Source organism: Chrysochloris asiatica, unplaced genomic scaffold (genome assembly GCF_000296735.1).
Source record: "Chrysochloris asiatica unplaced genomic scaffold, ChrAsi1.0 scaffold00116, whole genome shotgun sequence".
NCBI lineage: Eukaryota > Metazoa > Chordata > Mammalia > Afrosoricida > Chrysochloridae > Chrysochloris > Chrysochloris asiatica.
Window position 1 is genome coordinate 9,564,177 of NW_006408634.1, and position 25,723 is coordinate 9,589,899.

At 50.0% G+C, this 25,723-nt stretch overlaps 2 protein-coding genes across 2 annotated transcripts; one reads left to right on the plus strand and one right to left on the minus strand.

Annotated features, from left to right (window-relative positions):
- Positions 1-4,438: 4,438 nt before the first annotated feature.
- TMEM160 (transmembrane protein 160) lies at positions 4,439-6,654 on the plus strand. Its single transcript, XM_006868241.1, has 3 exons — positions 4,439-4,646; positions 5,675-5,767; positions 6,389-6,654. Exons 1-3 carry the CDS (start codon positions 4,439-4,441, stop codon positions 6,652-6,654), a joined length of 567 nt encoding a protein of 188 aa, XP_006868303.1.
- Positions 6,655-6,934: 280 nt separating this feature from the next.
- On the minus strand, positions 6,935-25,479 carry NPAS1 (neuronal PAS domain protein 1). Its single transcript, XM_006868242.1, has 11 exons — positions 25,361-25,479; positions 24,517-24,752; positions 16,743-16,816; positions 16,448-16,537; positions 11,159-11,327; positions 10,300-10,415; positions 9,880-10,037; positions 9,477-9,583; positions 8,892-9,039; positions 8,337-8,431; positions 6,935-7,398 (listed from the first exon to the last, which is right to left on the minus strand). Exons 1-11 carry the CDS (start codon positions 25,477-25,479, stop codon positions 6,935-6,937), a joined length of 1,776 nt encoding a protein of 591 aa, XP_006868304.1.
- Between the last annotated feature and the right edge of the window lie 244 nt (positions 25,480-25,723).

Below are 25,723 nucleotides of genomic sequence, written 5' to 3' on the forward strand. Positions count from 1 at the left end.
AAAGGGAAATCCCCACAGCCGGACCAGTAACATTCTGATAAATGGAGAAAAAATTGAAGTTGTCAAAAATTTCATTTTGCTTGCATTCACAATCAACACTCATGAAAGCATCAAGAAATCGAATAATGCATTCCATTAAGACTTCTTGTACGTGTTTAAGGGCAAAGGTAACTGTTTGAGGACCAAGGTGCACCTGACCCAAGCCATGGTATTTTCAGATATCTCTTAAGAATATGAAAGTTGGACGATGAATAATTCAGACCATAGAAGAATTGATGCATTTCAGTTACGGTATTGGAGAAGAATATTGAAAGTACCATGGACTGCCTGAAGAATAAACAAATCTGTGTTAGAAGAAGTGTAGCCAGAATGTTCCTTAGAAGACAGGTTGGTGAGATTTTTGTCTTCCATACCTTGGACATCGTATTAGGAGAGACTAGTCCCTAGAGAAGGACATTATGCTTAGTAAAGTGAAGGGTCAGCAAAAATAAGGAAGACCCCCAACCAGATGGATTGGCACAGTGGCAGCAGCAATGGGTTCAAGCCTAATAATAATTGTAAGGATGGTGCAGACCCAGGCAGTATTTCGTTCTGATGTGCCCAGGGTCACTAGGAGTCGGAACCAACTTGATAGCACCTACCAATAGCAACAGCCCCAGCTGAAGAAAGGAAGGTCTAAGTGTGAGTGTGGATCTGTCTACTGTCATGATCTCTCTTTGAGGATCTCTGTAAGACCTGTGGGAGGTGTCCTCACTCTGAAAGGTGACCCTGCCCCTATCCTGTGGTGTCCTCAAGTGATATCCCAAATAAGAGAAGGTCTACAGTGTGGAAAAGATGGGATAAGTTGGTGGAGGTGGAGGAGGGAAGGAGTAGAAGACTGTTCTCATCAAGCCCTACTGCGTTCCCCCTCCCCCTCCCCCAGCACTCCTATTGCTGTAACAGACATACTACAAATGGGTGACTTTAAGACACAAGTTGTCACAGTTCTGAAGAGTCCATCTCAGGCTCTTGGCCACGTTCATTCATTCCTTCTGTAGACCTCTGTCCTCGTTTCTGGTGTCTGCTGGTGATCTGCAGTGTTCCTTGTAGATGGTTGTCACACTCTGCACCCCCATGTATGCATCTGTGTGTCTATTCTGCCCTTTTTACACCCCAAAAGTGATTAGGTCTAGTATTCACCCTGGCATGACCCATTAACATAATAAAAGATGGATCATGTTCACATTCGCAAGGGTTTGGGTCCATAGACAATTTCAATTCAATCCAAAACACATGCAAGAAATGGGAAGAACAGGGCTGGGGTTTTTCCTGGAGGTGATTCTACCTCATTCATTTCTTTCCCATACAGTTCACCACCTCTGACCTTCTGACTGTTTAGCTCCTCATTCACCTCATGGAAAATTTGCTGTGTCTTCATGAAAGGTTGTATCAAGACGAACAGCCAGTGCTCCAAGCCAGCTGTCAGACAGTAGGGGAGAAGATGGATGTGTGTCCAGGAAAAAACCAGCTTTTAGGGTACCTGCTGGGGTAGAGGACATATGGTGGCCCTGTAAGAGTTATGCAGGCTTCACCCTGACCCAGAAGCCCACATTTCAGAGGGCATACCATTTCCATCACAATCATTAGATTTATTATGATCGTTTTCTAGCCGGTGGCAGGACAGTACTTTGTTCTAATCAAATCGGTATAGTGAGATAATTTTGGGGTAAATGGAGATTCAAAAGGGTCTTGATTATTGGGTGGGCTGCGGGCTGTTGAAAACAGGGAAGGGAAGGAAGTCACACAAACAGTAAGTGACTTTGGAAGACGACCCCTCTGAGAATCACTGAAGGAGATCCAAAAGTTGAGGGGGGAGAGTCTTGTGTCTGTAGTGGGTGGCTGTGAGTCTTTACAAAAGAGACCGATGCTGAGTAGTTTTAGGAGAGAGAGGGCCCAATAGTCCAGGCTTAGGTAGGGGAACCCAGGGGACCCGTGATACAGCTTTATGTCATTCCTCCTCCCACTCTGAACATTTCTGATCATAGTTGTATTCACAGTGCTTGGAACAGTCCCTGACTTGAAGCTCTTGGTAAAAATATATGCATTGAAAAAAGGATACCAGTGCCTGGCTCCATCCTATGCAAATGCTGACTGCTTTGGTGTGGGAGGGGGATGTGACATTACTTTTTAAATGTATTTTATTGTAGTGAAAATATACACAGCAAAACATATGCCCACTCAACAACTTCTAAATGTACCATTCAGTACCATTGAATTGTATAACCATTCTCAGCATCCTTTTCCAATCATTCCACCCCTCCTAGGAACATAAATTCAGGAACATCCATGTTTGTTTTTTTTAAAAGCCCGCCAGTGGTAAATCTGTCTCTTTAAGGAGAATTTTTTTCTTTCTGCCCTAACCCTTTCTGACATTTAACTTTGTTTTTTTCCCCCTCTATCAGTATAAGCCATTTCACCTGCCAAGAATGTGGAGCATGTATCTCAATTATTTTCAGTCCCCACTGAATTCTTATTAATGGCCAGCAAGCAGGCTATCTTTTGTGGTCCATGTGAATGTGTTCTCCTGAAGTAAAAACCTTTTCATGGATCCCCAGTCCTTCCCATCATAAAATGCAAGCTCTTCCCAGTAGAACATGATGTGGAGCGGGGCACAGAGCCTGACAGGCCCCGAAGATCAAGCTTCCAAAGGGTGATGGAAAGTTATGGAAGGTCTTTCTCTCACAAAAGGGCTTAAATTAGGGAGAGACTTCACCAGATGCTCATTGAAAACATTCTCTGGTGCACCTGGCTATCACAGCTGAAAGTGTTAATCAAGGATTCTCTAGAAGAATCCTGATCAAAAGGGGAAAATACAGAAGTCGTGTATGCAATCCATACTCTCTGGGCTCTTTGAAGTTGGATGAATCTTCGAAACTATAGCCCTGAGATAATCTTTAAACCTTAAATCTTAAACAACAAAAATCCCCTGAAGTCTTCTTAATACCAGACAATAAACCCCAAACATCTAAACCTGTTGTCATTGAATTAGGAACCGTAGAGGACAGAGTAGAACTGCCCTCATCATAGGATTTCCAAGGCTGTAATCTTTTGTGTTTTTGTTAAAGTGATGTTGAGTTGGTTCTGACTCCGAAACCCTATATAGGGTTTCCAAGGAGCAGCTGGTGAATCTGTGCTGACCTTGTGGATCGCAGTTCAGTGTTGTTCTTACAGCATCACACCAGAAGTCCCTTAATGAGGTGAATTGACCTGTGGCAGCAACAATGAACTCAAACATAAGGATTGAGAGGATGGTGCAGGGCTGGGCAGTGTGACCTTTTGTTGTACAGAGTCAATATGAAGAGGAACTGATTTAATGGCACCATCCTATGCAGATAACTGCCTGAAGGACAAGGTGAGAAAAATACTTTTATTTTTTAACTTTTTATTATGAATTGGGTGAAGGTTTACAAAGCAAACCAGTTTTTCATTGAACAGTTCATACACATTTTGTTTCATGTCAATTTCCACAATGGAACATCACTGATTTCCCCATGTTTTCATTCCTCCTCCTTTCTTAACCCTTTGAACGCTGTCCTTGGGTAAATGCTGCCCTTTTTTTAAAAAAAATCTCAAATGGTTGCTTGTTCTGAGGAGTGCAAACCTCCTTAGTGTAATTGTTTGTTACAGATTTGTCTATCCTTTGAGTTGAAAATTGACCCACAGGGGTGAATTCAGTTCCAGACCGGAAGTGAGACTTACGGCTAGAGTTTCAGAGTTTTATCAGTCTCTAATCTGACCAGTCAACCTGGTCTTTTTTAAAAAAGTTTTGTTCCACGTTTTGGGAGAAATATTTTTCATGAGATTCTTTTGTAACATTTGCATGTTGTACTATGTTCAAAATAAGTATTTAAAAGACAAGAAATTTTAAATAAAAATGCTGTGTAAAAATATTCAGTACTAAAGGGTAATGTTCACGATACGCTGTTATAAGGGCGGGGGGAGGGAAATCATCAAAGGAGGTATCATTTTATATCTATAGATAAAAAACGACAGGAATACAGCAAAATAAGCGGTCGTCGCGTTTTGGTGTAATGTCTGATTTTACTTTTCTCTTCTGGATTCTCCAAGATTTTGCAAACTTGTACGTTTTTGGATTAAAAGTTATTAAACCAAAACTAAAAGTCTCAAGAGACTTCGTGCCACAAGCTCAAGAAGACCGAACTTCCTCGGCCGCAATGAGCGCTGGGATTCGTAGTACGACGACAGAGGTAAGCCAGGACGCACACTGCCAGCATGACAGAGGAGGGAGCCGCTGCCATTCCGACCAATGGACAGTATGCACCGCGTCTGAGTGGCAAACTCAAATCCAATAGTCGAACGGCTAAACTTGAGTGACGCGGACTGCAACCTACAAGAGGATCGTGGGGCGGGGCGACGCGCTGCAGCCGTAGTGCGAACTATGGGAGGCGGCTGGTGGTGGGTTCGGGCTGCCCGCCTTGCCCGACTCCGCTTCCGGGGGGCGCTGCTGCCGCCACCACGGCCCCGGAGCGGGGGCTCCCGGGGGTCCTTCGCCCCCGGCCACGGTCCCCGCGCCGGGGCTTCGCCGCCCCCCATGTCTGAGCTGGACCGTGCGGACGCCTGGCTTCTCCGGAAGGCGCATGAGACAGGTTTGGAACAGGGGCTAGGATAGGTTCGGATGGCAAGGAGGTCCGAGTGTCTGAGTGGGGGGCGTCGTGGGGAGCTTGCTGAAAGAAGGTAGGGAATCCGGGGGAAGAACGACTTCCGTGAAAGCTCGGGGACGCGCGCGTGCCGCGCGCAAGCAAGGCCTAGGGGAGTCGCCTACAGCGTTGGGACGATCCTTCTGCAGAGGCGGGAGTGCTGAGCCCACTTTAGAAGAGTGAAGTTTCTGATTGGGGGAGTGAATTCCCCAACACCCAATAGGAGAGACGCTGCCCGCTGCTGATTGGACGGAAGGGCCGGGCCTCGCGGAAGGAGTCCTGGTTCAGGCAACGAGGCATCCAACAGTGTTGGGGCAGGTTTGGCGGGCCGGTGGTAGTCATTAAACTAGCCTATTAATGCCACACCTGTAGATGGTAGGAGATGGTGGCATTTGAGCTCTGTAGCGAGGTGGTTACAAGTCGAGTCGGACTGCTAACCTCAAGGTCAGCAGCTCGAAACTACCAGCTGTTCAGCGAGAGAAAGATGACGTTTTCTGTTCCGGTAAAGATTTACAGCCTCGGAAACCCTATGCAGGGTCTCTAAGAGTCGGAACAGAATCCATGGCACACCACCACCACCAAAGAAGGAAGCTGGAGAGCGCAGTAAATGGACGCTTTATCCCAGAGGCCATAGAGAAAAGTTGGGGGGGGGGGGAGGCGGCCGTGAGGGTCCACATGTGAGGAGGGAAATGACCAAAATGATCCCTTGGAATCTTCCTGTCCTCAATTTGTACCTATACTGCCCTCATAGTTATCCAATTTGTGTTTCAGGGTTTGGGGGAGTCAAGGGCTCAAAGATGGGGGGCGAAGAGGATTTGGGGGTGGAGTTAGGTGGGGGGGTTTCTGGGATGTGTGAGGATGGGGAGTAGGTGGGATGAGTGAGAGGCCCCTTGGTTTGGCCCTGAGAGTGAGGGGAGAGCTCTAAGGCAGGGTTTGAGTCATTGCCAAAGCCCCTCATCTTCCCCTCCTCCCCCCAGCCTTCCTCTCCTGGTTCCGTAATGGCCTCCTGGCCTCAGGCATTGGAGTCATCTCCTTCATGCAGAGTGACATGGGCCGGGAAGCTGCCTATGGTGAGTGCTAATGTCTGCTCTCACCCCCCAACATTCAGGGCGCATCTGAGAACCTAGGGATAGCCCAGGGAGGAGTGACTATGCCCCCACCATGCTCCAGTGTGTTAATTCCCCAGGAAAAGTGAGGGTCCTTGTCCCAGTACCCCATACTGAACCCCCCAGCTTGCCCCCATAGCCCCTCTGTTCTCACATTGCCCCATCCCCTCCCTTGTTCCTGGACTTGTGGAAGATTCCACAGAGAGAGAACGTGTATTCATGCGTGTCTGTGTGGGTGCACCCCCCACCCTCAGTCTCCCCATCTGTGGAATATGCCAGGCCTCAGCGGTCTGGACCTGTGGTTCCTTAGCCCTGTGGTTTTAGCAAGTTCTAGAAGCCTTCTCTGATAGCCTCTCATGCCCCTGATTCTGGATCTCAATGAGTCGTGCTTCCAACCTTGATCTTGAGTTTGTTTCATCCCCTTCCCCAGCCCCAGCACAGCCCAATCCCACCTGTGACCTCTTAAAGACATTTTACAGGCAGCAGCCTCAGCCCCACTCTCTGATTCCCCCAATTCCCTGCCCTCCACAGCCTGGGACCAGGCCCTCATGTGGCCTGATCGAGCCTTCCTCCATCCTCTTGCAGGTTTTTTCTTGTTGGGCGGCCTGTGCGTGGTGTGGGGCGGTGCCTCCTACGCTGTGGGTTTGGCTGCCCTTCGGGGACCCATGCAGCTCTCACTGGGGGGCGCTGCCGTGGGGGCGGGTGCTGTGCTGGTAGCCAGCCTACTGTGGGCCTGCGCTGTTGGCCTCTACATGGGCCAGCTTGAGCTGGACGTGGAACTGGTACCAGAGGACGACGGGACCGCCACCACCGAAGGCCCTGATGAGGCGGGCCGGCCACCGCCTGAGTGACTGCTGCTGCTGGCCCTGGGTGCTGGACAGCTTGGGGCCTTCAAACCTGGACATTAAAACCTGACCCTCCTGCTAGAGCTGAGTGGTGAAGCATTGTTCTGTGGAGAGGGTGGCCCAGCAAGGGAAAACAATGGGGAGAACCGAGAAGAAAAGGAGAGATGTTCACAGACCCTTGGGACTAAGCCCCGGGTGGAGGAGGAGCCAGCGTTTAATTCTCCAGGGTCCAGAGCATTCTCTGTGCCCTGCCCTATCCCCCAGTCTGGCCCTGTGGAATGTGCCCTCAGTCCCCCTTCTGCTGCCCCCTGGTGCCCATGGGTGAGGGGTAGGGCAGGCCCAGGGCCGGGTAGAAGGCCTCGGGACGGGCTGGACCCGGACCCAGCCTCTGCAGATGAGGGTACATGAGCCCCAGCTCTGCAGGGCCGTAGCGGATAGTGCCCGGTGTGCACAGACCCCGCATGGTTGGGGGCAGGAAGCCTGCGTGGAACACAGCTGTCGGGGACTCCCCTGGAAGTGCCAGGCCCCATGGCCGGACCACGTCTGGCTTCAGGGCGCCCGCCCGGATGACAGATGTGAACTCGGGCTGAGGTGGGGCTGGGTGGCTGGATGAGGCCTCATCCCCACTGTCCTCGGAGTCTCTGGGCTCTCCTCGGCCAGGCTCCACTTTTATGCGTTTGCCCCGGGTCTTTGGGGGCTCTTCTTTGTCCTGGAGTATAATCTGCTTCCCGTCCACTGGAGCATCTGACTCTGGAAGAGGAAGATTGTGGAGAGCCCTGGGTGTGTGTGAGCTCCCAGCCCTCAGTCTTCCCACCTGTGGAATGGGGCCAGGCTCAGAGGTCTCCACCTGTGGATTTTAGCTGGGGGACTGTTGTGTAGTGAAATGTTCAGCAATTCGAAACTACCCCACCTGAGGGAGAAAGATCAGATGTTTCCATAAAGATGACAGCCTAGGAAACCGTTTGGGACAGTTCTATGTCCTTTAGAGTCGCTAGGAGTAGAATGGGCTCCACACCACCAGGTTTGGTTCGGCTATTTTTGAAAGATATTCAAAGGAGTCGTGGTGCAGCAATGGGTAAAGCGCTTGGTTACTAAACGAAAGGCCAGTGGTCTGAGCCTCCCAGTGGCTCCACAAGAGAAATGACCTGACGCTGCTCTCATGAAAACCACCACCTTGGGAATCCTGTGGGCGATTCACTCTGCCAAAAACAAGGAGCCTTGGTGGTACAAGTCCTAACTGAAAAGTTGTCAGTTCAAACCCATCAACCACTCCAAGGGAGAACAATGTGGCAGTTGGTTCCCATACAGAAACCCTATGGGGCAGTTCTCCTCTGCCCCGGGTTGTGATGAGTCCGAAGCCACTTAGTGGCAGTGAATTTGTTTTGGGGACACTTGGTTCTAGAGTCAGGAGTTGGGGTGCTGTGGGTATCGGGTGGGTGGATGGCCTTAACTAGAAAGAACCATCTGACCCTAAATGCTAGTAGACCTGGGATTAAGCAGCTCAGTCCTATACTGTTCAGCCACGTGGGTCTACTGAGCCTCTGAAACATGGCGAGTATGACCCAGGAACTGGACTTTTAGTTTCAGTTCATTTCCATGTGAACACTCAGCAGTTGCTGGTGGATACTGGGATGAAGATGGCTCTGAAAGAGCCCTCAGAGCTTCCTCAGGACCAAGGAGGGACTTACCTGTGGGCTCTGGCTCAGGGCTGGATGGGTCCTCACAGACCACACTGGCCGGAAGCTGGAAGGCATCCAGAGGTGTCTGACTGCCCTCGGCTTGGCTGGAGACGAGACATGGGAACATCAAGGTGCTCAGCCTCTGGGGAGAGTATACCCCCTCCCATTCATCCATCTCCCAGGAGTAAGCACAGAGGCCCCTTCACTTCCACCTCCACTGGAGGATATACACTTCCTCTCCCCCAACCGGGGCTGTTGAGCCCCTCTTTCACTAGAAGGTGAAGACACACTAGCTAGGTGCCCCCTCCCTGAGTCACTGAAGACTCTTTCTTGTCCCTTCAGTGTTCCCACTGAAGTTCAACCCTCCACCAGGGTCTGGGCCCACTCTGGACGTGTACCTGCTTCCTTGTCAATATTGTCCCCTGGGTGTCCTCTCAACCTTATTCTAGTCTCCACGGTACCCCAACTCACTTCTTGTTTTCACATCCCTCCCCCTCAGGTGTATCCTTCTGGTATGCATGGGGCTGACCCAGAGCCCAGGGGAGAGGTGGGCGTGGCCCTCACCTAAGCACGTGGCTGACCCAGAGCACATGACGCTCCCCCGGGTTCTTGCCGTTCACAGCCACAGTGGCCACAGATTGGAGCCATACAAAGCCCCCAGTGCGCTGCAGCCAACGGTAGTAACCCGTCATCACCTGACCCTTGTCCAGCACTGGGTCCAGCCCAGAGGCAAGGAGGAATGGGGTAGGGGTGGGATGGACAACAGGTGATAGATGTGGTGAATAGGAAGACAGGTTGAGGGAGACAAAGAAGCAAGCAGAAAGGTGGGAAAAACCAGCCAAGAGAGGTTGACAGGTGAAGAAGGGGAGACAGGAGACCGGAAACGGAAGGATCAGAGAGAAAAGTAAAAGTTCTGTTAGACTGAGGAACAGTAGCATGGAGGCCCCCTGGATCTTTAAAGGTGGGTCAGAGCGCCACAGCCCCCAGCTCCCAGCCACATCCTCAACCACTGCTCAGCCTCGCTGCCCTGCCTGTGCTGAGTTGGGCTGGAGGTACAGTGGCCAATCCCGAAGAAAGATTTCCAGAAACTAAGGCATTGGGGGTGCTCAGGTCTGGAGAGGGCAAGCTGGGGAGGGGGGACGTTCTCACGATCCAAATGGCTTTGGCGGATTCTGGCCGCGTCTTGGCCGTGGATGAACTGGTAGCAGCTGCGGCCCACTAGTTCTGATGGTCCCAGGTCCATGTGATCGCTGACTCTGAGGACAAGAGGTGACAGAAGAGGAGAGAAGAGGTCCACAGCATGGGGTGAAGGGGGCTCCCGAGTCACCCTGAGCTCCAGCCCTGGCTGTGAGGTGGTAGGGTGTTCTAAGCCTCAGTTTCCCCCTCTATAAAATGGGTGTAACAACAGTGTCCCTTGCTCAGGTACCAATGAGCATTTGGAGGTATTCAGTGCAGGCCCCGCCTGACCTCCTTCTCTTCCACCCTCTATGGCTCCCCAGCGTTCACATACCCCACCCTCCTCTGTGCCCACCTCCGCCCCTGACCCGGGTACCTGCTCTCACAAGCAAGGATGGTGAGACCCAGGTTGAGGCGGAAGACGATCATATGACCATGAAGTGGCAGCTCCGCCAGAGGGGCCGGGGGCAGTGTGTGGCCCAACGCCACCAGACCCAGTGCCCGGGCCCGCAGGCGTCCAGTCACATGGATGACCTGCCGGTGGTAGGTATAATTGGAGGGAGTCTAAGGGAGGAGAGTTGAGGGATCACACCCCAGGCCCCCAGACCCTGGTTCCCTAAATTCCATCCATCACCCTCTGGCATGGAGCATAGCTGGGGGGCTTCCCCAGGATTAGAGACTCCTAGGAACCACAGCCACCAGCCTGGTTCCACCAGTCACCATCAACACAGGGCAGGAACCCTGGTCCACTAGGGGAAGTGGGAGTCCGAGTCTAGGACCAGAGAAGGGAGGCTACCTTGTACCCTGAGGCCTTGACGTGCAGCCCCCGCTTGGTGAGGGTAGATTTCATGCGGATGAAGAAAGAGCGCTCCTGAACCCGGGAAGATGGGGGCACCTGGGCTGGCCTGGCCTCTGGGACTAGAAGGAAAGAAGGTTGTGGGGTGAAACGTAGGCCCCCAGCCCAAAGCCAGCCAGACCTGGAGACTCGGCCAAGCCACTCCTCCGAGACCCACTGAGGTGGTCTACCAGCTCACTGACCTCACACACTAACTTCCCTTCTGCTCTGACTGCAGAGGGACCTTTCTAAAGTTCCCATTTCCCTGGCCCTTGCTCTGCTCAGAGTCTGCTATGACTCCCTCCCTCCCTAGGGCCTTTGGGAGAAAGCCCAGCTCTTCTTCATTGTGGGCAGTAGGAGAGGTCAAGTTGATTTCACCTGTGAATTCAGTGCTCAGATTGGTTCTCTGAGTTCCATCAATTCACTCTTAGGCTTGAGACATAGTGACCCCGTATGACACAGTAGAACTGCCCCAGAGTTTTCAGGCTGTATAAACAACCAGATTGGTGGTTCAAGCCCACCAGCTGCTCCATGGGAGAAAGATGAAGCTTTGGGAACCCTATACCCCGGTTGCTGTGAGTCAGAACCCACAGCGAGGGCACTTAACAACACTCTTTAAGACAGCAGATCACCAGGTGTTTCGCTCATGTTGCTGCTGAGTGCATTCACACTGTTAGCTTTTTGGTTAAAAGCCGAGCACGTAACTGTTGCACCATCAAGGCCGCACACGTTTTTTTTGCTGAAGTGGACATAGTTGGATAGAACATACAGCTTCCCGACCTGCCCTCAGGCTTCATTCTTTGAGGGCCCTTGGAATTACCGATCTCAGGGGTCTCCGCCAGCGATGAGGAAGAGGAGGATGAAGAAGAGGAAATGGAGGAAGGTGTGGGGGGCCCGGGAGTCCGCGCCCGCAGCCCTAGTTGCTCCAGCACCTCGGAGTGATCCCCGGGATGGATGTAGTCAAAGACGCTGCTGCCCGTCAGCTCCACCTGCCGGCGACGGAGGAAAATGCAAGGGTGAGGTGCGTGCGCAGTCACTCGCCCGCCCGCTGTCCTGAGGCTCTCACTCCTGCACGCAGGCCACCTTTGTCTAGCTTGCATTTTTTTTTAGGGAGAATAAAAACTTTGGCGCTTCCCGTGCCCTCCCTACTTCTTCCGTGCCTGTTGTTGTTAAATGCTGTGGAGTCGGTTCCGACTCATAGCCACCCTGTATAGGGTTTCTAAGGAGCGGTGCCACACCAGGATTTTTCCATGTCTCCTGTATGAAAAGAAAAGCAGCGAAATGGATATATATGTATTGCATGGTTGGAGGGGGTTGTCTTGGCCTCCATTTTCCCCACAAATCAAACAGCTGCGCCCCGACGTGAGCCACCAGGTGTTGCAGGTGGAATGAAACTCAGAATGCAAGGAGTGGAATGGTTTCCAACTGAAACCCATTAAATCAGACAACTCTTAGGTTTATTTCTACCTCCCAAACCTCCTCGTGGCAGCCACCCTCTCTCCACTCTGCACCCCAGTCCAGGCACCCATGTTACCTGTTGTGTTCCTACCCAAGGTTTCAGGCTCTCCTCCCCACTTAAGTACTCCTCTGTTTACTTCTTCTCAGACACCTCCCATTGCTCCTATTGTCCCCTCCCCAGCCTTTCAGTCTTCACTACTTCCTCTTTTCCAAATTTCCTTTCCTTAAGCTCTGGTAGCGTAGTGGTTACGAATCTGGCTGCAAACCTTAAGGTCAGCGGTTCAAAACTACCAGCTGCTCTGCGGGAGAAAGATGAGGCTTTCTACTCCCTTACACCCTCGGAAACCCGACTCGACGGCACTTAACAACAACAACAACAAGTCTTCCTCCCAGGAAACCTTAATAATGCTTTGCAAAACTGTCCCAAGAGGCCAAATGTCCACTTCGCTCAGTTTCCCAAATTTACCACTTGCCAAGTCATTGTAAAAACTCTAAGACTATATAGCAATTTGTACTGAATAGATTGTTGTTGTTAAGTGCCCTCAGGTCGATTCCGACCCATGGTGACCCTGTACAGGGTTTCCAAGGAGCTTGAACCACCAACCTTGCAGTTCAAACAACTTTGCAGTCTGACGCATTAGCCCACAGCGCCACACCAGGACACCCACTGACTAGATTAGCAAGGCCTAATATGTCACAGCCACCATTGGTCTGTCAGTTGTCGTACTGTGGTGGCTTGTGTGTTGATGGCATGCTGGAAGCTATGCCAGCAGTATTTTCATACCAGCCAGATGACCCAGGGTGGACAAGTTTCAGTGGAGCTTCCAGACTCCGGGAGGTGGACCAGTTCCAAGTGGTGGTGTGTGTCGTCAACTCACTTTCCGACTCAACCCTGAGCTGGAGTTCCAAGGAGCGGCTGGTGAGTTTGAACCTCCAACCTTATGGGTAGCAGTGCAGTGATAAATCTTATCAATAACAGTGGGACATGAGACCCTGAGACACTCGAATTACAACTGCAGAGAGCCGCCTCTTGAAAGTAGAATTCATCTTAATGATGTGAATGCAGCTAAATATCCAGGATCTTCATTTGCTGAACTGGCACAATTCAAAGAAGAAACAGCTGCAAATAGACATTAATAATCGGAACGTGGAATGTACGAAGCAGGAATCTAGGAAAATTGGAAGTCGTCAAAAATGAAATGGAAATCATAAAGATCGATATCCTAGACACTAGTGAGTTGAAATGGGCTGAGGCAGGCCATTTTGAATCAGACTATCATGATTTACTATGCTGGGAATGTCAAATTGAAGAGGAATGGTGGTGTATTCATTGTCAAAAAACAGCATTTCAGGATCTATCTTCAAATACAATGCTGTCTGTGATAGGATAATAACCATACGCCTACAATGAAGACCAATTAATACCACTATTATTCAAATGTACACACCAAAGCTAGTGATGATGAGACTGAAGAATTCTACCAACTTCTTCAGTCTGAAACTGACCAAATATACAATCAAGATACATTGTTAATAGTGATTGGAATGCAAAAGTTGGAAACAAAGAGGAAGGATTAGTAGTTGAAATATAAGGCCTTGGTGATAGAAATGATGCTGGAGATTGTATGACAGAATTTTGCAAGACTAACGGCTTATTCATTACAAATACCTTTCTTTAGGAATATAAAAGGTGACACTAAATCTCACCAGATGGAGTACACAGGAATCAAACTGACTACGTCTTTGGAAAGAGACTATGGAGAAACCGAATATCAGCCAAAACAAGGCCAGGGGCCACCTGGGACAGACCATCAATGGCTCATAAGTAAGTTCAGACTGAAGCTGGAGAAAATTAAAACAAGTCCAAGAGAATCAAAATATGACCTTGAATATATCCAATCTAAATTTAGAAACCATCTCAAGAACAGATTTGATGCATTAGACACTAATGACCACCAAAGACCAGAAGAGTTGTCAGGTAACATTAAGAACGTCATCCATGAAGAAAGCAAAAGGTCATTAAAAAGACAGGAAAGAAAAAACAGACAAAAATGGATGTTAGAAGAGACTCTGAAACTTGCTCTTGAGCATAAAGAAGCAAAAACAACCAGAAGAAATGACAAGCTAAAAGAGCTGAACAGAAAATTTCTCAGGGCAGCTGGAGAAAACAAAGTACTTTAATGAAATATGCAAAGACCTGGAGCTAGAAAACCAAATGGGAAGAACACACTCAGCATATCTCAAGCTGAAAGAACTGGATTCAAAAAAAAAAATCAAGCCTTGAATTGCCATACCAAAGGATTCTATGGGTAAAATATTGAATGATGTAGGAAGCTTCAAAAGAAGATGGAAGGAATATAGAGTCACTGTACCAATAATTGGTCACTGCTCAACTATTTCAAGAGGTAGCACATGATCAAGAACTGACGGTAGTCAGGAAGAAGTCCAAGGTGCACTGAAGGCATGGGCGAAAAACAAAGCTCCAGGAACTGACGGAACACAAATTTATATCTTTCAACAAACTGATGCAGTGCTACAGACGCTCACTCGTCTATGCCAAGAAATTTGCTAGACGGTTACATGGCCAACAGATTGAAAGAGATCCATATTTATCATATGGAAGTGAAATTTTGATGAAGATAATTTAAAAACTGTTGCAGCAGTACATTGTCAAGGAGCTGCCAGAAATTCAAGGCACATTCAGAAGGTGATATGGAACCAGAGATATCACTGCTGATATCATATAACTCTTGGCAAAAGCAGAGAATTCCAGAAAGATGCTTACTTGTACTGTATTTACTATGCAAAGGTATTTGACTGTGTGGATCATAGGAAACTATGGATGACATAATGATGAATGGATATTCTAGAATTCCTAATTGTACCCATGAGGAACCTGTACATTAGTCAAGAAACAATTATTTGAACATACAAGAGGACACTGAATGATTTAAAAACAGGAAAGGTGTGTGCCAGGGTTGTATCCTTTTACTATACTTATTCAGTCTGCATGCGGAGCAGATAGTCCGAGAAGCTGCATTATATGAAGAATAACATGGCATCAGGATTGGAGGAAGACTCATTAATAACCTGTGATATGCAGATGATACAACCTTGCTTGCTGAAAGTGAAGAGGACTTAAAATACTTACTGATGAAGATCAAAGAGCACAGCCTTCGGTATGAATTGCATCTCAATGTAAAGAAAACTAAAATCCTCACCACTGGACCAATAAATAACATCATGATAAAAGAAGAAAAGATTAAAGTTTTCTAAGGCTTCATTTTGCTTAGATCCACCATCAACATTCATGGAAGCAGCAGTCAGGACAACAAATGATTTATTGCATTAGGCAAATCTGCTACAAAAGACCTTTTTAAAGTGTTCAAGAGCAAAGATGTCAGGTGGGCCTGACCTAATCCAAGGTATTTTCAGTCACTTTGTATGCATGAGAAAGTTGCACAATGAATAAGGAAGACAGTAGAAGAATCGATTCATTTGAATCACGGTGTTGGCAAAGAGTATTGTTAAGTGCCATGGACTGTCAGAAGAAAAAACAAATCTGTCTAGTAAGAAGTACATCCAGCATGCTACTTAGAGGCAAGGATTGCAAGACTTCGTCTCACATACTTTAGACATATTATCAGGAGGGGCCAGTCTCTGAAGAAGGACATCGTGCTAGGGAAAGTGGAGAGTCAGCGGAAAAGAGGAAGACCCCCAACAAGCTGGAATGACACAGTGGGAACAGCAATGGATTCAAATATAACAATTGTGAGGATGGCGCAGGACGGGGTGGGGGGTGGGGCTCGTTCTGTTGTGCATAGGCTTGCTAGCGTTACTATGAGTTCACACCAACTTGATGGCACCCAACACCTCCAAGATGTCACATTTGTGGTTCTGTGGTAGAATTCTTGCCTGCCATGCAGAAGATTTGGATCCGATTTCTGGCCAGGGCACCTTATGAGCAGCCACCATCATTTAGCATCTGTCAGTGAAGGTTTGCATGTTGCTATGAGGCTGACCAGGTTTCAGTAGAGCTTCCAGACTAAGAGAGACTAGGAAGAAAAGCCTGGTGTTGTACCGTATGGGGGCAGCTAACAACAAGATATTCTAAGAAACCAGGACTCCACAGGTAGGGGCTTTTGGATTCTCCCTTCTCTCTTTTAACCTGCCAGCCTCCAGCTGCAGAGACAGGGCAGAAACAGCAGCCTGAAGTAAAGATCAAGTGCAAGTCAAGCAACTAAAAACCATAGAAACCTTCCAAAGTCGGCAGAACCCAAACACTTCCTGAAGGAATTGCTGTAAACCTTTGCAATTGTTTTTTTTTTTTTTAATGATTATTTTTGGCAAACTGGTAAATATGATGCACTTGGCCAACTGGTCTCCAGCCAATGGCTCATTATGCCTACTTGCTGTCCTCAAATTGGCCTCCTAACCTTTGAAGAAAAATGTCGGGTGCCAGGTGGGATTCCAGGGAATATGAGGGGGCTTCAAAAAGCTCATGGAAAAATGGGATAAAAAGATAATGGAATTCTTCCATGAACTTTTTCATGCTCCCTTGTACAATCTATTTTTCAAGCTGGGATAGTGAGACCAAGAGACAAGAGCTGCTTTGGACCAGCAATGGAAATGGCCTCTGGGGTGCCCTTACCTGTGAGAGACCCAGGTAGATGGAGACTGTCTCTGAGATGTAGAGAAACTTTCCCTCTTGATTCAAGGCAAAGACGAAGCCATCCAGGGACTAGAGAGGGAAGAGAGAGGAGGAACAAGGGAGTGCCTGGTGTCCATCTGGCAAGCTGGCAAGTAAGAGAGGTTCTGAAACCTGGATCTCAGACTGGGATGGATTATTCTGGTGGGGGCTTTCAGGATAGAGGCTAAAGAGGGTGCAGTTCCAGCTAAGGCCACCAGGTGACAGCAAGGAGCAGTAGGCAGGGAGGGCATCTTACCTGCAAGATGTGTCCTCCCAGGTGTTGTTCGAAGATGTTGGAGACTAGCGCCATGGAGGTCCTGCGGGCTGGGGCTGGGGCAGAGGGGAGATGGTGAGACCAGGGCCTGCTGCTCTGTGCAAGCCTGCAGGGAACTACCCTACAAATCTCCCCTTCGTCCCACCAACTCTGTAGACACCTTGGTATAATGGGGATCTGGGGTTCCAAGAAGCAGTCCTAATGGTACAGTGGGTTAAGTGTTGGGCTGCTAACCCTTAGGTTCAAGGTTCAAACCTACCAGTCGCTCTGCAGAAGAAAGATGAAGCAATCCGTTTCCATAAAGATTACAGTTTCGGAAATCCTGTGAGGCAGTAATTCTATTCTGTTCTGTAGGGTTGCCATGAGCAAGAAACAACCTGATGGCAGTGAGCTGGCTGGGCTTGGGTTTGGGTTAGGGTCTCTGAGTCCAGTGGGGGAGCCTGGGTGTGAGGAGGAGTGGGAGAGGCACAGTGGGATAAGGAGACAGAGAAGCCAAGGCACACAAGGACAGACAGATCAGAGAATGTAGAAAGGGATTCATTCATTAATTTCCATCCATCCATCCATCTATCCAGCAAATATTCCCTGAGTACATTCTGGTTGCCAGACCCTGGACTGGGGACACAGAGGTGAACAGGACCACCCAGGCCCTACACTCGTGGTGCTCCGAGGCCAGGGGACAAGGAACTATAAGAAACCAACATTATAGTTATGATAGAATGATCATTGTGGACCACACTATGAAGAAACAGATAAGGGATGCTGATATGCATTTGGAGTGACTGAGTGAGACCTGTTGAAAGAGGGGTCGTCTGAGCTCAGATCTGAAGGGTGAAGAGACAGAAGAAACAGAGACAAAGACACAGATACAAACAGATGGAAAGGGACACAGAGACAGACGACATGGGGAATGGAGACACATCTAAACCTGTTGCTGTTGAGGTAACCCCACCTCCTGGTGACTACATGTGTTGTGTTACAGAGCAGAATGGCTCCATAGGATTTTCATGGAAACAAACAGCCAGGACTTTCTTCTGTGGGTTCAAATAGTCAATTTTTAGGCTAGTAGTCCAGTGCCAGGCTTCCTGGTGTGGCACCTGTACACTGCTAACCACAAGATCAGCGGTTCAAACCCTATATATGGCTGCTATGAGTTGGAATCAACTCAAGATCACTTAACAACAGTCCAAGGTAAACAATTTTTGCCACCCAGGGACTACAGGGACAGATATGATGTTGTTGTTGTTGTTGTTAAGTGCTGTGAGTCATTTCTGACTCATAGAGACCCTGTGGAGGGTGTCCGAAAAGCAACTGGTGAGTTTGAACTGTCAACCTTGTGGTTCAAGCCAACTTTTGGTCCAGTGTTTATCCTACAATGCCGCACCAGGAGACAGATACAGTCACAAGAGAAATAGAGACAAATCCACTGCCATCAAGTTGATTCTAAATCACAGCAACTGTATAGGATAGCGTAGGATTGCCCCCACAAGGTTTCCAAGACGAAATCTTTGGGGAGTGGCTGGTGGATTTAAACCGCTGCCCAAAGCTTAACTCACAGAGAAGAGACAGATACAAAGAAGGGGATGGAGAAACAGAGACAGACACACCTCCTTTGACCCAGCCCCATCACAGTGGCCCCCAGACTTCATGCTGGGGGCATCACCTTGTTCAGCCTCAGTAGAGATTCTCAGGTCCTGAACACCCTTCCCTGACCTTGCAGAGAAGGATGGATCTGTCCCCTGGAGATCTAAGCACTGCGCAGAGGCAGGAGAGGAGATGGGGTAACCCTGAGGGTCCCCAAGCACCTGGTTCCTGCAAAGGGCCCCGTATCTGATATCAAGCCTTGCCCTGCCCCTCCCTGGCTGTGTGCCCTGAGACCAGTCCCTTCATTCACTGTGCCTCAACTTCCTCATCTGTCAAATGGGTTTACTAAGAGTGCCAACCTCTCAGGCTGCTGGGAAACCTCCGGGAACTTCACTAGCAGAAAGCCAGTGGCACAGAGAGGGGCTGGGGTGCGGGGATGGGGATCCCAGGTACAGAGCTGGGACAGGTAGTAATAGGATAGCGACTGTTCAACCAACGAATCAGGCGGTGGGACCACGCCCCTGCCTCATCCACATTGCAATCAGAATTCTGCCTCCCGCCCCTCCCGTGTGGCCACGCCTCCTTCTCCCAGGAGCGCTCCCTCACTGGTTCTCTACCCATGCTGGGAGCTCCAGGAACAATAACGGGGGAGGGGTGATAGGGACCCCTCCCCCAAGATGCATCATGAACCAGCCGGGTGACAGGCGGGAACAATGCGTCTTGCTAATTGTTGCAATTTTCCCCTGTCATTTTTGCTAATTCCTTCATTTTCTATCTCTGGGGATCAGCCTGGGTCAGACGGAGCCGCTGCAATTAACAGCGTTAATGGGCACGCCAGGATGGGGGGGGCACAGTGGGGAGGGCTCAGGGGTATACGTTTCCCCAGCCCTGAGTCTGGGCTGGGGACCCCCTGAATCTGTCTCCATCATTGACTGATGTCTTAGTACCCCAGTCTCCCATAGTCCCCAAATGAGTCATCTTCCCAACTCCTCCCTATTCACCAATGCCCCAGCCCCTAGTCCTCCCAATTCAGCAGGTGGATCTTCACTCCTCCCAGATTCACCCCCTCCCCCACCTCTGTCACTCCACAAACATATGCTGAGTCTCCCATCTAAGACAGAGCCGCACTGGGGACACTGTCCCAGTTGAAATGAAAGAGGGGAGGATGAGGGACAGAGATGGGGGGGAGGAAACCAGGAGGGGAACAAGGAGCTGAAGGAGGGGGACAGAGAGACGGGGGATGAGAGGCAGAGGGAGGGGAGACAAGGAGAGATTCTCTGGGTCTCAGTTGTCCTGAAGGGACTTTTGGAACCTGTAGTAGAGCCAGGTAGTTGGGGTGAGGGTCTGGGACTCTTCCCCGGTTTGTTGTCAGGGAGAGGACCCTTCCATCATCAAACTGGTTTTCACTTCCTGTGCGTCAACCTGGATTGAAGCACTATGCACTCCCCTCACATCACCTGTAAAATCACTCCAGTGAGATCACAGCGGACCCCTGCTTATAAAGTACTTCCTTAGCACAGCTGAGCAAACAGTAGGCGCCTAATTCCTGAGTCTTGCAGTAATCAATGAATACTGCTGCGCAGCATCTTTATTCTTCCAGAGAGTTCCCTGGAATCCGCCTCCACCCACACACTTCCATCGTGAATGAGCTGGTCCACTGATTTCCACATGGAGTCACCTGAAACCGACCACCTCACACCTCAGGGTCCCTAGCCAGTCCAGCTGCTCTGTGGCTCACTTGGACCCCTAGAGTCACCTCCACATAGGTTCCCTGTACTCACCCTCAGCCTCCTCTTCACCCAGCTTGTTCAAATCTGAGGTAGGTCTGTCCCGTCTCTGCTCAGAGTCCTCCGTGGCTCCTGCCTCAGCTCTCTCACTCCCCTCCCCTCCAGACACTCTGGCCTCACAGCTGTGTCCTACCCCCCAGTGAGCTGATTATGCCAGCCCTAGGGCCTTGGCACTTTCTGGACAATCTTCAATCTTCCTGCTCTCTCTCCCAGGACTGCTTCCTGACTTCCTTCTCCTCCTTCACATTTCAGCTTAAATGCCATCTCCTGAGAGAGGACATGGCTCCAAGTTGTTGGCCCTGGTTCCCTCCCTTGGGTTTGACATTCCAGTCACTTGGACAAATATTCATTGAGCCCTTGAGTGTGCCTCTGGCAGAGTCTAGGTTCTGTGAGTAACAGGGTGCTGTAGGGTAGGACCTGCAGTGAACAAGATATAATACAACGGTTCAAACCCCCGCAGGGCTCCGCGGGTGAAAGACCTGGCAATCCGTTCCGTAAAGCCTTAGGAAAAGCCCTACTTCGGGGCCAGTTCCACAGGGTTCCCAGGGCAGTGATTTTGTGGTTTAAACAGTCAAGCAGCTGAGCACTTCACCATCAGGGTACCACCAGGACCCCTCCTGTCAATATGGCAGCCTAGGAAATACTACCAGGAGGTTCTACTGTGTAACCTAGAGTTGCTCTGGGTTCGAATCAACAGGAGGGCACCTAACAACAACCTAGCATGTCAGGTGATTAGGGTAGGGTGGGGAGGACAGAGGGCACTGGGGAGAAGGGGGAGACTGCCATCTTCAATCTGGGGCTCCCTGGGAACACTGCAGAAAAGTCAACTTTTTGAGGGAAGTGTTTCCTGGTGGCGGGCACAGCTCATTCAATGGTCAGCGGTGTAGACGTCCCTCTCTAAAGGAGGACAGTGTGTGTGAGCTGGGGTCAGAGTGCTAGAAGATAAGATTAGGGAGGTGGGAGGCGGAGGGCAGGGACTTTGTCCTTTTTCTGTTGTGTTCCCAGCACTCAGAAGTACATATCTAATACAGAAAACAGCGGGTAGTTTTGAACTACCAACCTTGTAGTTAGCAGTCCAGTGCTTATCCTACAGTGCCACCACCAGGGTGCCTTTGCAGAGTGGGTAAAATGAACCCTAGTGACACAGTGGTTAAAGTGTCTCGCTACTATTTGAAAGGTCAGCACTTCGAGTCCAGCAGCCTCTCCAAGGCAGACAGATGTGGCAGTCTGCTTTTGTGGAAACCCTATGGGGGCAGTTCCACTGTGTCGTATTACAGACAGAGGTCTATCTATGGCAAATAGCGTGCATGGCAATGCGTTGTAACTTGCTGTAGGATCTCTCACATCTGGTGATGGAAATTTAGATGAAGAATAGAAATGCTTAGTGGCACCAGCCATACCCCAAATCCACTTCTGCATGCAAGGTTACTGGTGTGGCGCTGTGGGTTAATGTGCCAGACTGCAAAGCCGTTGGAACTGCAAGATCCTCGGAAAACCCTATACAGGGTTGCTATGGGTCGGAATCGACTCGACAGCACTTAACAACAACAACAACAAATGTAGGGTTACTAGAGTCGGAACTGACTTGGCAGTGGGCAAGTTTATATTGTGAGTAGATGTCCCTCCCCATTCAGAGCATGGGAGACACCATGCTTTGCTGAGTTCAGTTAAGACAAAGTACCCTCTGTGCCTCAGTTTTCTCATCTGAATGATGGAAGCAGGCATTTGATTTCTTCATGGGGACCCCTGCGGGGTCAGAGAGGCTGCCATATCTCTACTGCAGCAGGCACGGGGTACCAACATTGCCCCCACTTGGTATTAACGTACAGGCAGGGAGGTCCCTGAAATCCATGATCCACTCCAGTGCTGTGAACTCACGGAGTCCCTGCTGGATTCTGAGCCTCAGATTGCCTATCCAGGCAATGGGGATGCGGGGTGCAGACAGACCCCTCTGAGCTCCTCCCGCTCCAGCCTGGTGCTCCCCTTCCCTCCCCGAAGCTTGGGAGCTTGGGGACAATAGACAAGATGTTTACCCCCCCGCCAGCGCACATGTTGTTGGAGGTAATCACAGTAATCAGCAGAGCTAATGCCGCATTCTCCCAGCGCCAGTCAATTCGCCTAATTACCGCCTGGGAAGCCGGATTATTTAAATTTAAATGGTGATTTATTGCGAGTTTAATCAATGCTATTTTCTCTCCCCCCTCCTCCCCTGGGGCTGGGGCAGGAGGGGAATTGGAGCCCTTCCAACCCCACTTTGAGGACACCCCTTTGCCTTGAGGGGGCAGTCAGTAGGAGTCTGGAGTCCCTTATTTCTTGTACCTGTGGCCTCAGATTAACTATCCTCAAATTAGGCAGAAAGACGTATAAAAGAAATAATAGGAGCAACATAGCATTCCTTATGTATTTTTTATAATAAAGTCTGAATAATAAGAATAAAATTAGGTATCTATATTATACTCAAATTATGTGTTTTACATATTCTATGAGGTCTCTGGTTAGGCAAATGCCTAATTAACATGCTCAGCTGCTAACCAAAAGGTTGGCTGTTGGCGGCTACCCAGAGACACTCAGAAGAAAGGCCTGGTGATCTAAGTCCAGAAAATCAGCCAGCGAAACCTCTCTGAATCACAGTTCTACTCTGTAGGGTTTTCAACGGATGCTTTTTCAGAAGTAGACCAGTAGGCCTTTCTTCAGACACACCTTTGGGTGGGTTCCATCTGACCACCTTTCGGCTGTTGTTAAGTGCCATCGAGTCAGTTTTGACTCATAGTGATCCTGAATAGGGTTTCCAAAGAGTGGCTGGTGAGCTTGAACCACTGATTTTGTGGTTCAAACTGATCTTGCAGTTCCCACAGCAGTGATCCCTCAATTTGCACAACTCACTGACTCTACCGGATAACAACAGTTTCCATGTGTTGATTGCTTTGCACAAAAACTAAGCACAACCCTTTGGTGACTCATAGCAACCCTTTAGGACAGAGAAAGACCCTATAAGGTTTCCAAGTCTGTAATCTTTATGGACAGGAGCTCTGGTAGCATAGTGGTTACGAATCAGGCTGTGAACTGCAAGGTCAGCAGTTCGAAACTACCAGCTTGTTCTGCGAGAGAAAGATGAGGCTTTCTGCTCCCGTAAAGATTTACAGCCTCAGAAACAATGATCTTTATGGAAGCTGACAGTTTCTTTCTCAGGACGTACGTACTGGCAACTAGTGGGTTAAAGCAGCCGAGCGCTTAACTCTTACACCACCAGGGCTTCAGTGGTTCTGACTCATAGCACCTTGGATAGGGGTTCCAAGGAGTGACTGGTGAGTCTGAACTGCTGGTGGTTCAAAGTGCCTTTGCAGTCCAGTGCATTAGCGCATAGAGCCACACCAGGGCTCCAGCTTTAATATATTACCTGGCTAATCCTCTCTCATCAAGAGGCTCTGGCAGCGTAGTGGTTATGAGTTGGCTGCTAACCTCAAGGTCAGCAGTTCAAAACTACCAGCTGTTCCTCTGGAGAAACATGAGGCTTTCTGCTCCTGTAAAGATTTACAGCCTCTATGAGTCAGCACACCACCAATCCTCTTATCAGCCCTCTGGGAGAGATTTGAACGTTACCCATTTTACAAAAGAGGCACAGAGAGGTCACTCAACCTGTCCAGAGTCACAATGGTGGGCATGTGGCTTGCCAAAGCGCCACATCTTGCCTGCCTAATTAGACTGTTTCCCTCCCCCTAAACTGGGAATGCAGACTCCAGAGTCCTTGAATCCCCTCTGGGGTCTGTCAGGCCTACAGGTGGGGTCTCTACCCCATCAGTGGGCATCAGACCCAGGCTGGGTCACCTCCGTCCTGTAGATGAAGCTGGGAGGTTTCCTTTGTTATAGAATGCATCATCTCTTCTGGCGGTGGTGGCTATGTGCCATGGAGTGGTTCTGACTCATAGCGACCCTATACAGGGTTTCTGAGACTGTAAATCTTTATTGGAGCACAAAGCCTTATTTCTCTCCCACGGAGCGTCTGGTGGATTTGAACTGCTGAACTTGTGGTTAGCAGCTCAATGCTTAACCCACTACACTGTTAGAGCTTCTCTAATAAAAAAAATAATTGCATTTAATAGTGGTTTGATCCCTGGTGTTGACAGGCCCTAACTTAGGCCAGAACTCATGAAATCCTCCTTTTCTTGTGCTCATTTTAGAGATGGATAAACTGAGGTTTGGAGCTAAGACATCACCTAATAGGTACACACAAAAGATCTGGTGAACTACCAAACCCGGGCTCCCTCTGAGTTGCTGAAGTGGGAGAGGCCAGACCAACCTCAGATCCTTTGCCCGCCATGGTGGGGACTGGTGCCCGCCCCTCGCGCGCCCCCCCCCCACCCGCGCTCCCATGTATGCACACTTACCTAAACCAGCTGGCGGTCCTGTGACCCGCAGCCCCCAAGGTGGCGCCCCGAGCGCGGCGAAACGGCGCAGACGGAGGTAGGTGACGCTGAGGCGCACGATGGATGCCTTATCCAGCTGACTCGAGATGGCGCCGGGCAGCGGGAGCAGCTTGGCCAGCTCGAAAAACTCAAGGTTTTCCTTCCCGCGCCGTGAGCGCGCCGCGTTGCGGGACTTCTCTTTGCGCTGCGCCTGCAGGCTGGACCGGCAGCGCGGAGGATGTGTCAGCGGAGCCCTGGGAGCGCAGAGGCGCAGGGCAATAGAACCAGACAGCCTTGGGGGTGGGGGGGGGTGGCGCCTCGGGAAGGGACCCGGAGTGAAGACTACACCCTAGAGGTGGGGCAGAACCTTGGCTCTACATTAGGGAGGAGCTAAATGGAAGAGATTTAGAACGAGTGTAAATTCTTTGGTTGGGGACTAGGAAGAGACGCTGGAGGGATGTCCAATGCTGTTGGGTCACGCAGAGTAAGAAATTCTGGCCTCAAGAGGCCGGGCTAGAAAGCTAGGTGTGAACTCCCCCCATGAGGGTGGGGAAGAAGTCTAAATGTGAACACTACCTCGAAGTGAAAAGCAGAAAGCTGGGTAGGAAGTACCCTATGGGGTGGGGCAGAAATCTAAGTGGGGACGCTCTCTGGGAGGGGGGCAGATAGCTCAGTGTGAACTCCCCCCATGCGTGCGGGGCCGAAGTCTAAACGTGAACTCTCCCTGGGATCGGGACAGAAAGGTTGGTGTGAACTCCCCCAGGGCGGTAAAACCGGGCTTTCTCCGGGTGTGGGACCACGGTCCGAGGGCCGGGGCTTTGCTTACCAAGGTCCTGGCTGGGCCTTGACCATGAGCCCAGGCAGAAAGTCCCAGGGAACGCCACCACCACCTGCCCCGCATTTGACCTCTCCGCCACCCGCACTGCTGGGATAGGGCGCTGCCATCTCCGAGGGGGCTCGCTCAGGCGGACTCGGAACAGCCTGTGGGACTCGAACTCCTCTTTCCCTACAGCCAGAAGGAGCCCAGAGCAGCTCTCAGCGCCGGTGGAAAACCCGGAAAGGAGACCCTAACCTTCCAGGGAAACTGAGGTCTGCGCAGGGCTTAGGGTCCCAGCCAGGTGTGGAGGTTGGATGGTGCCTCAGTTTCTCCTCTCTGGAGGCGCGGGACGAAGTCTCCAGCTGCCATTCG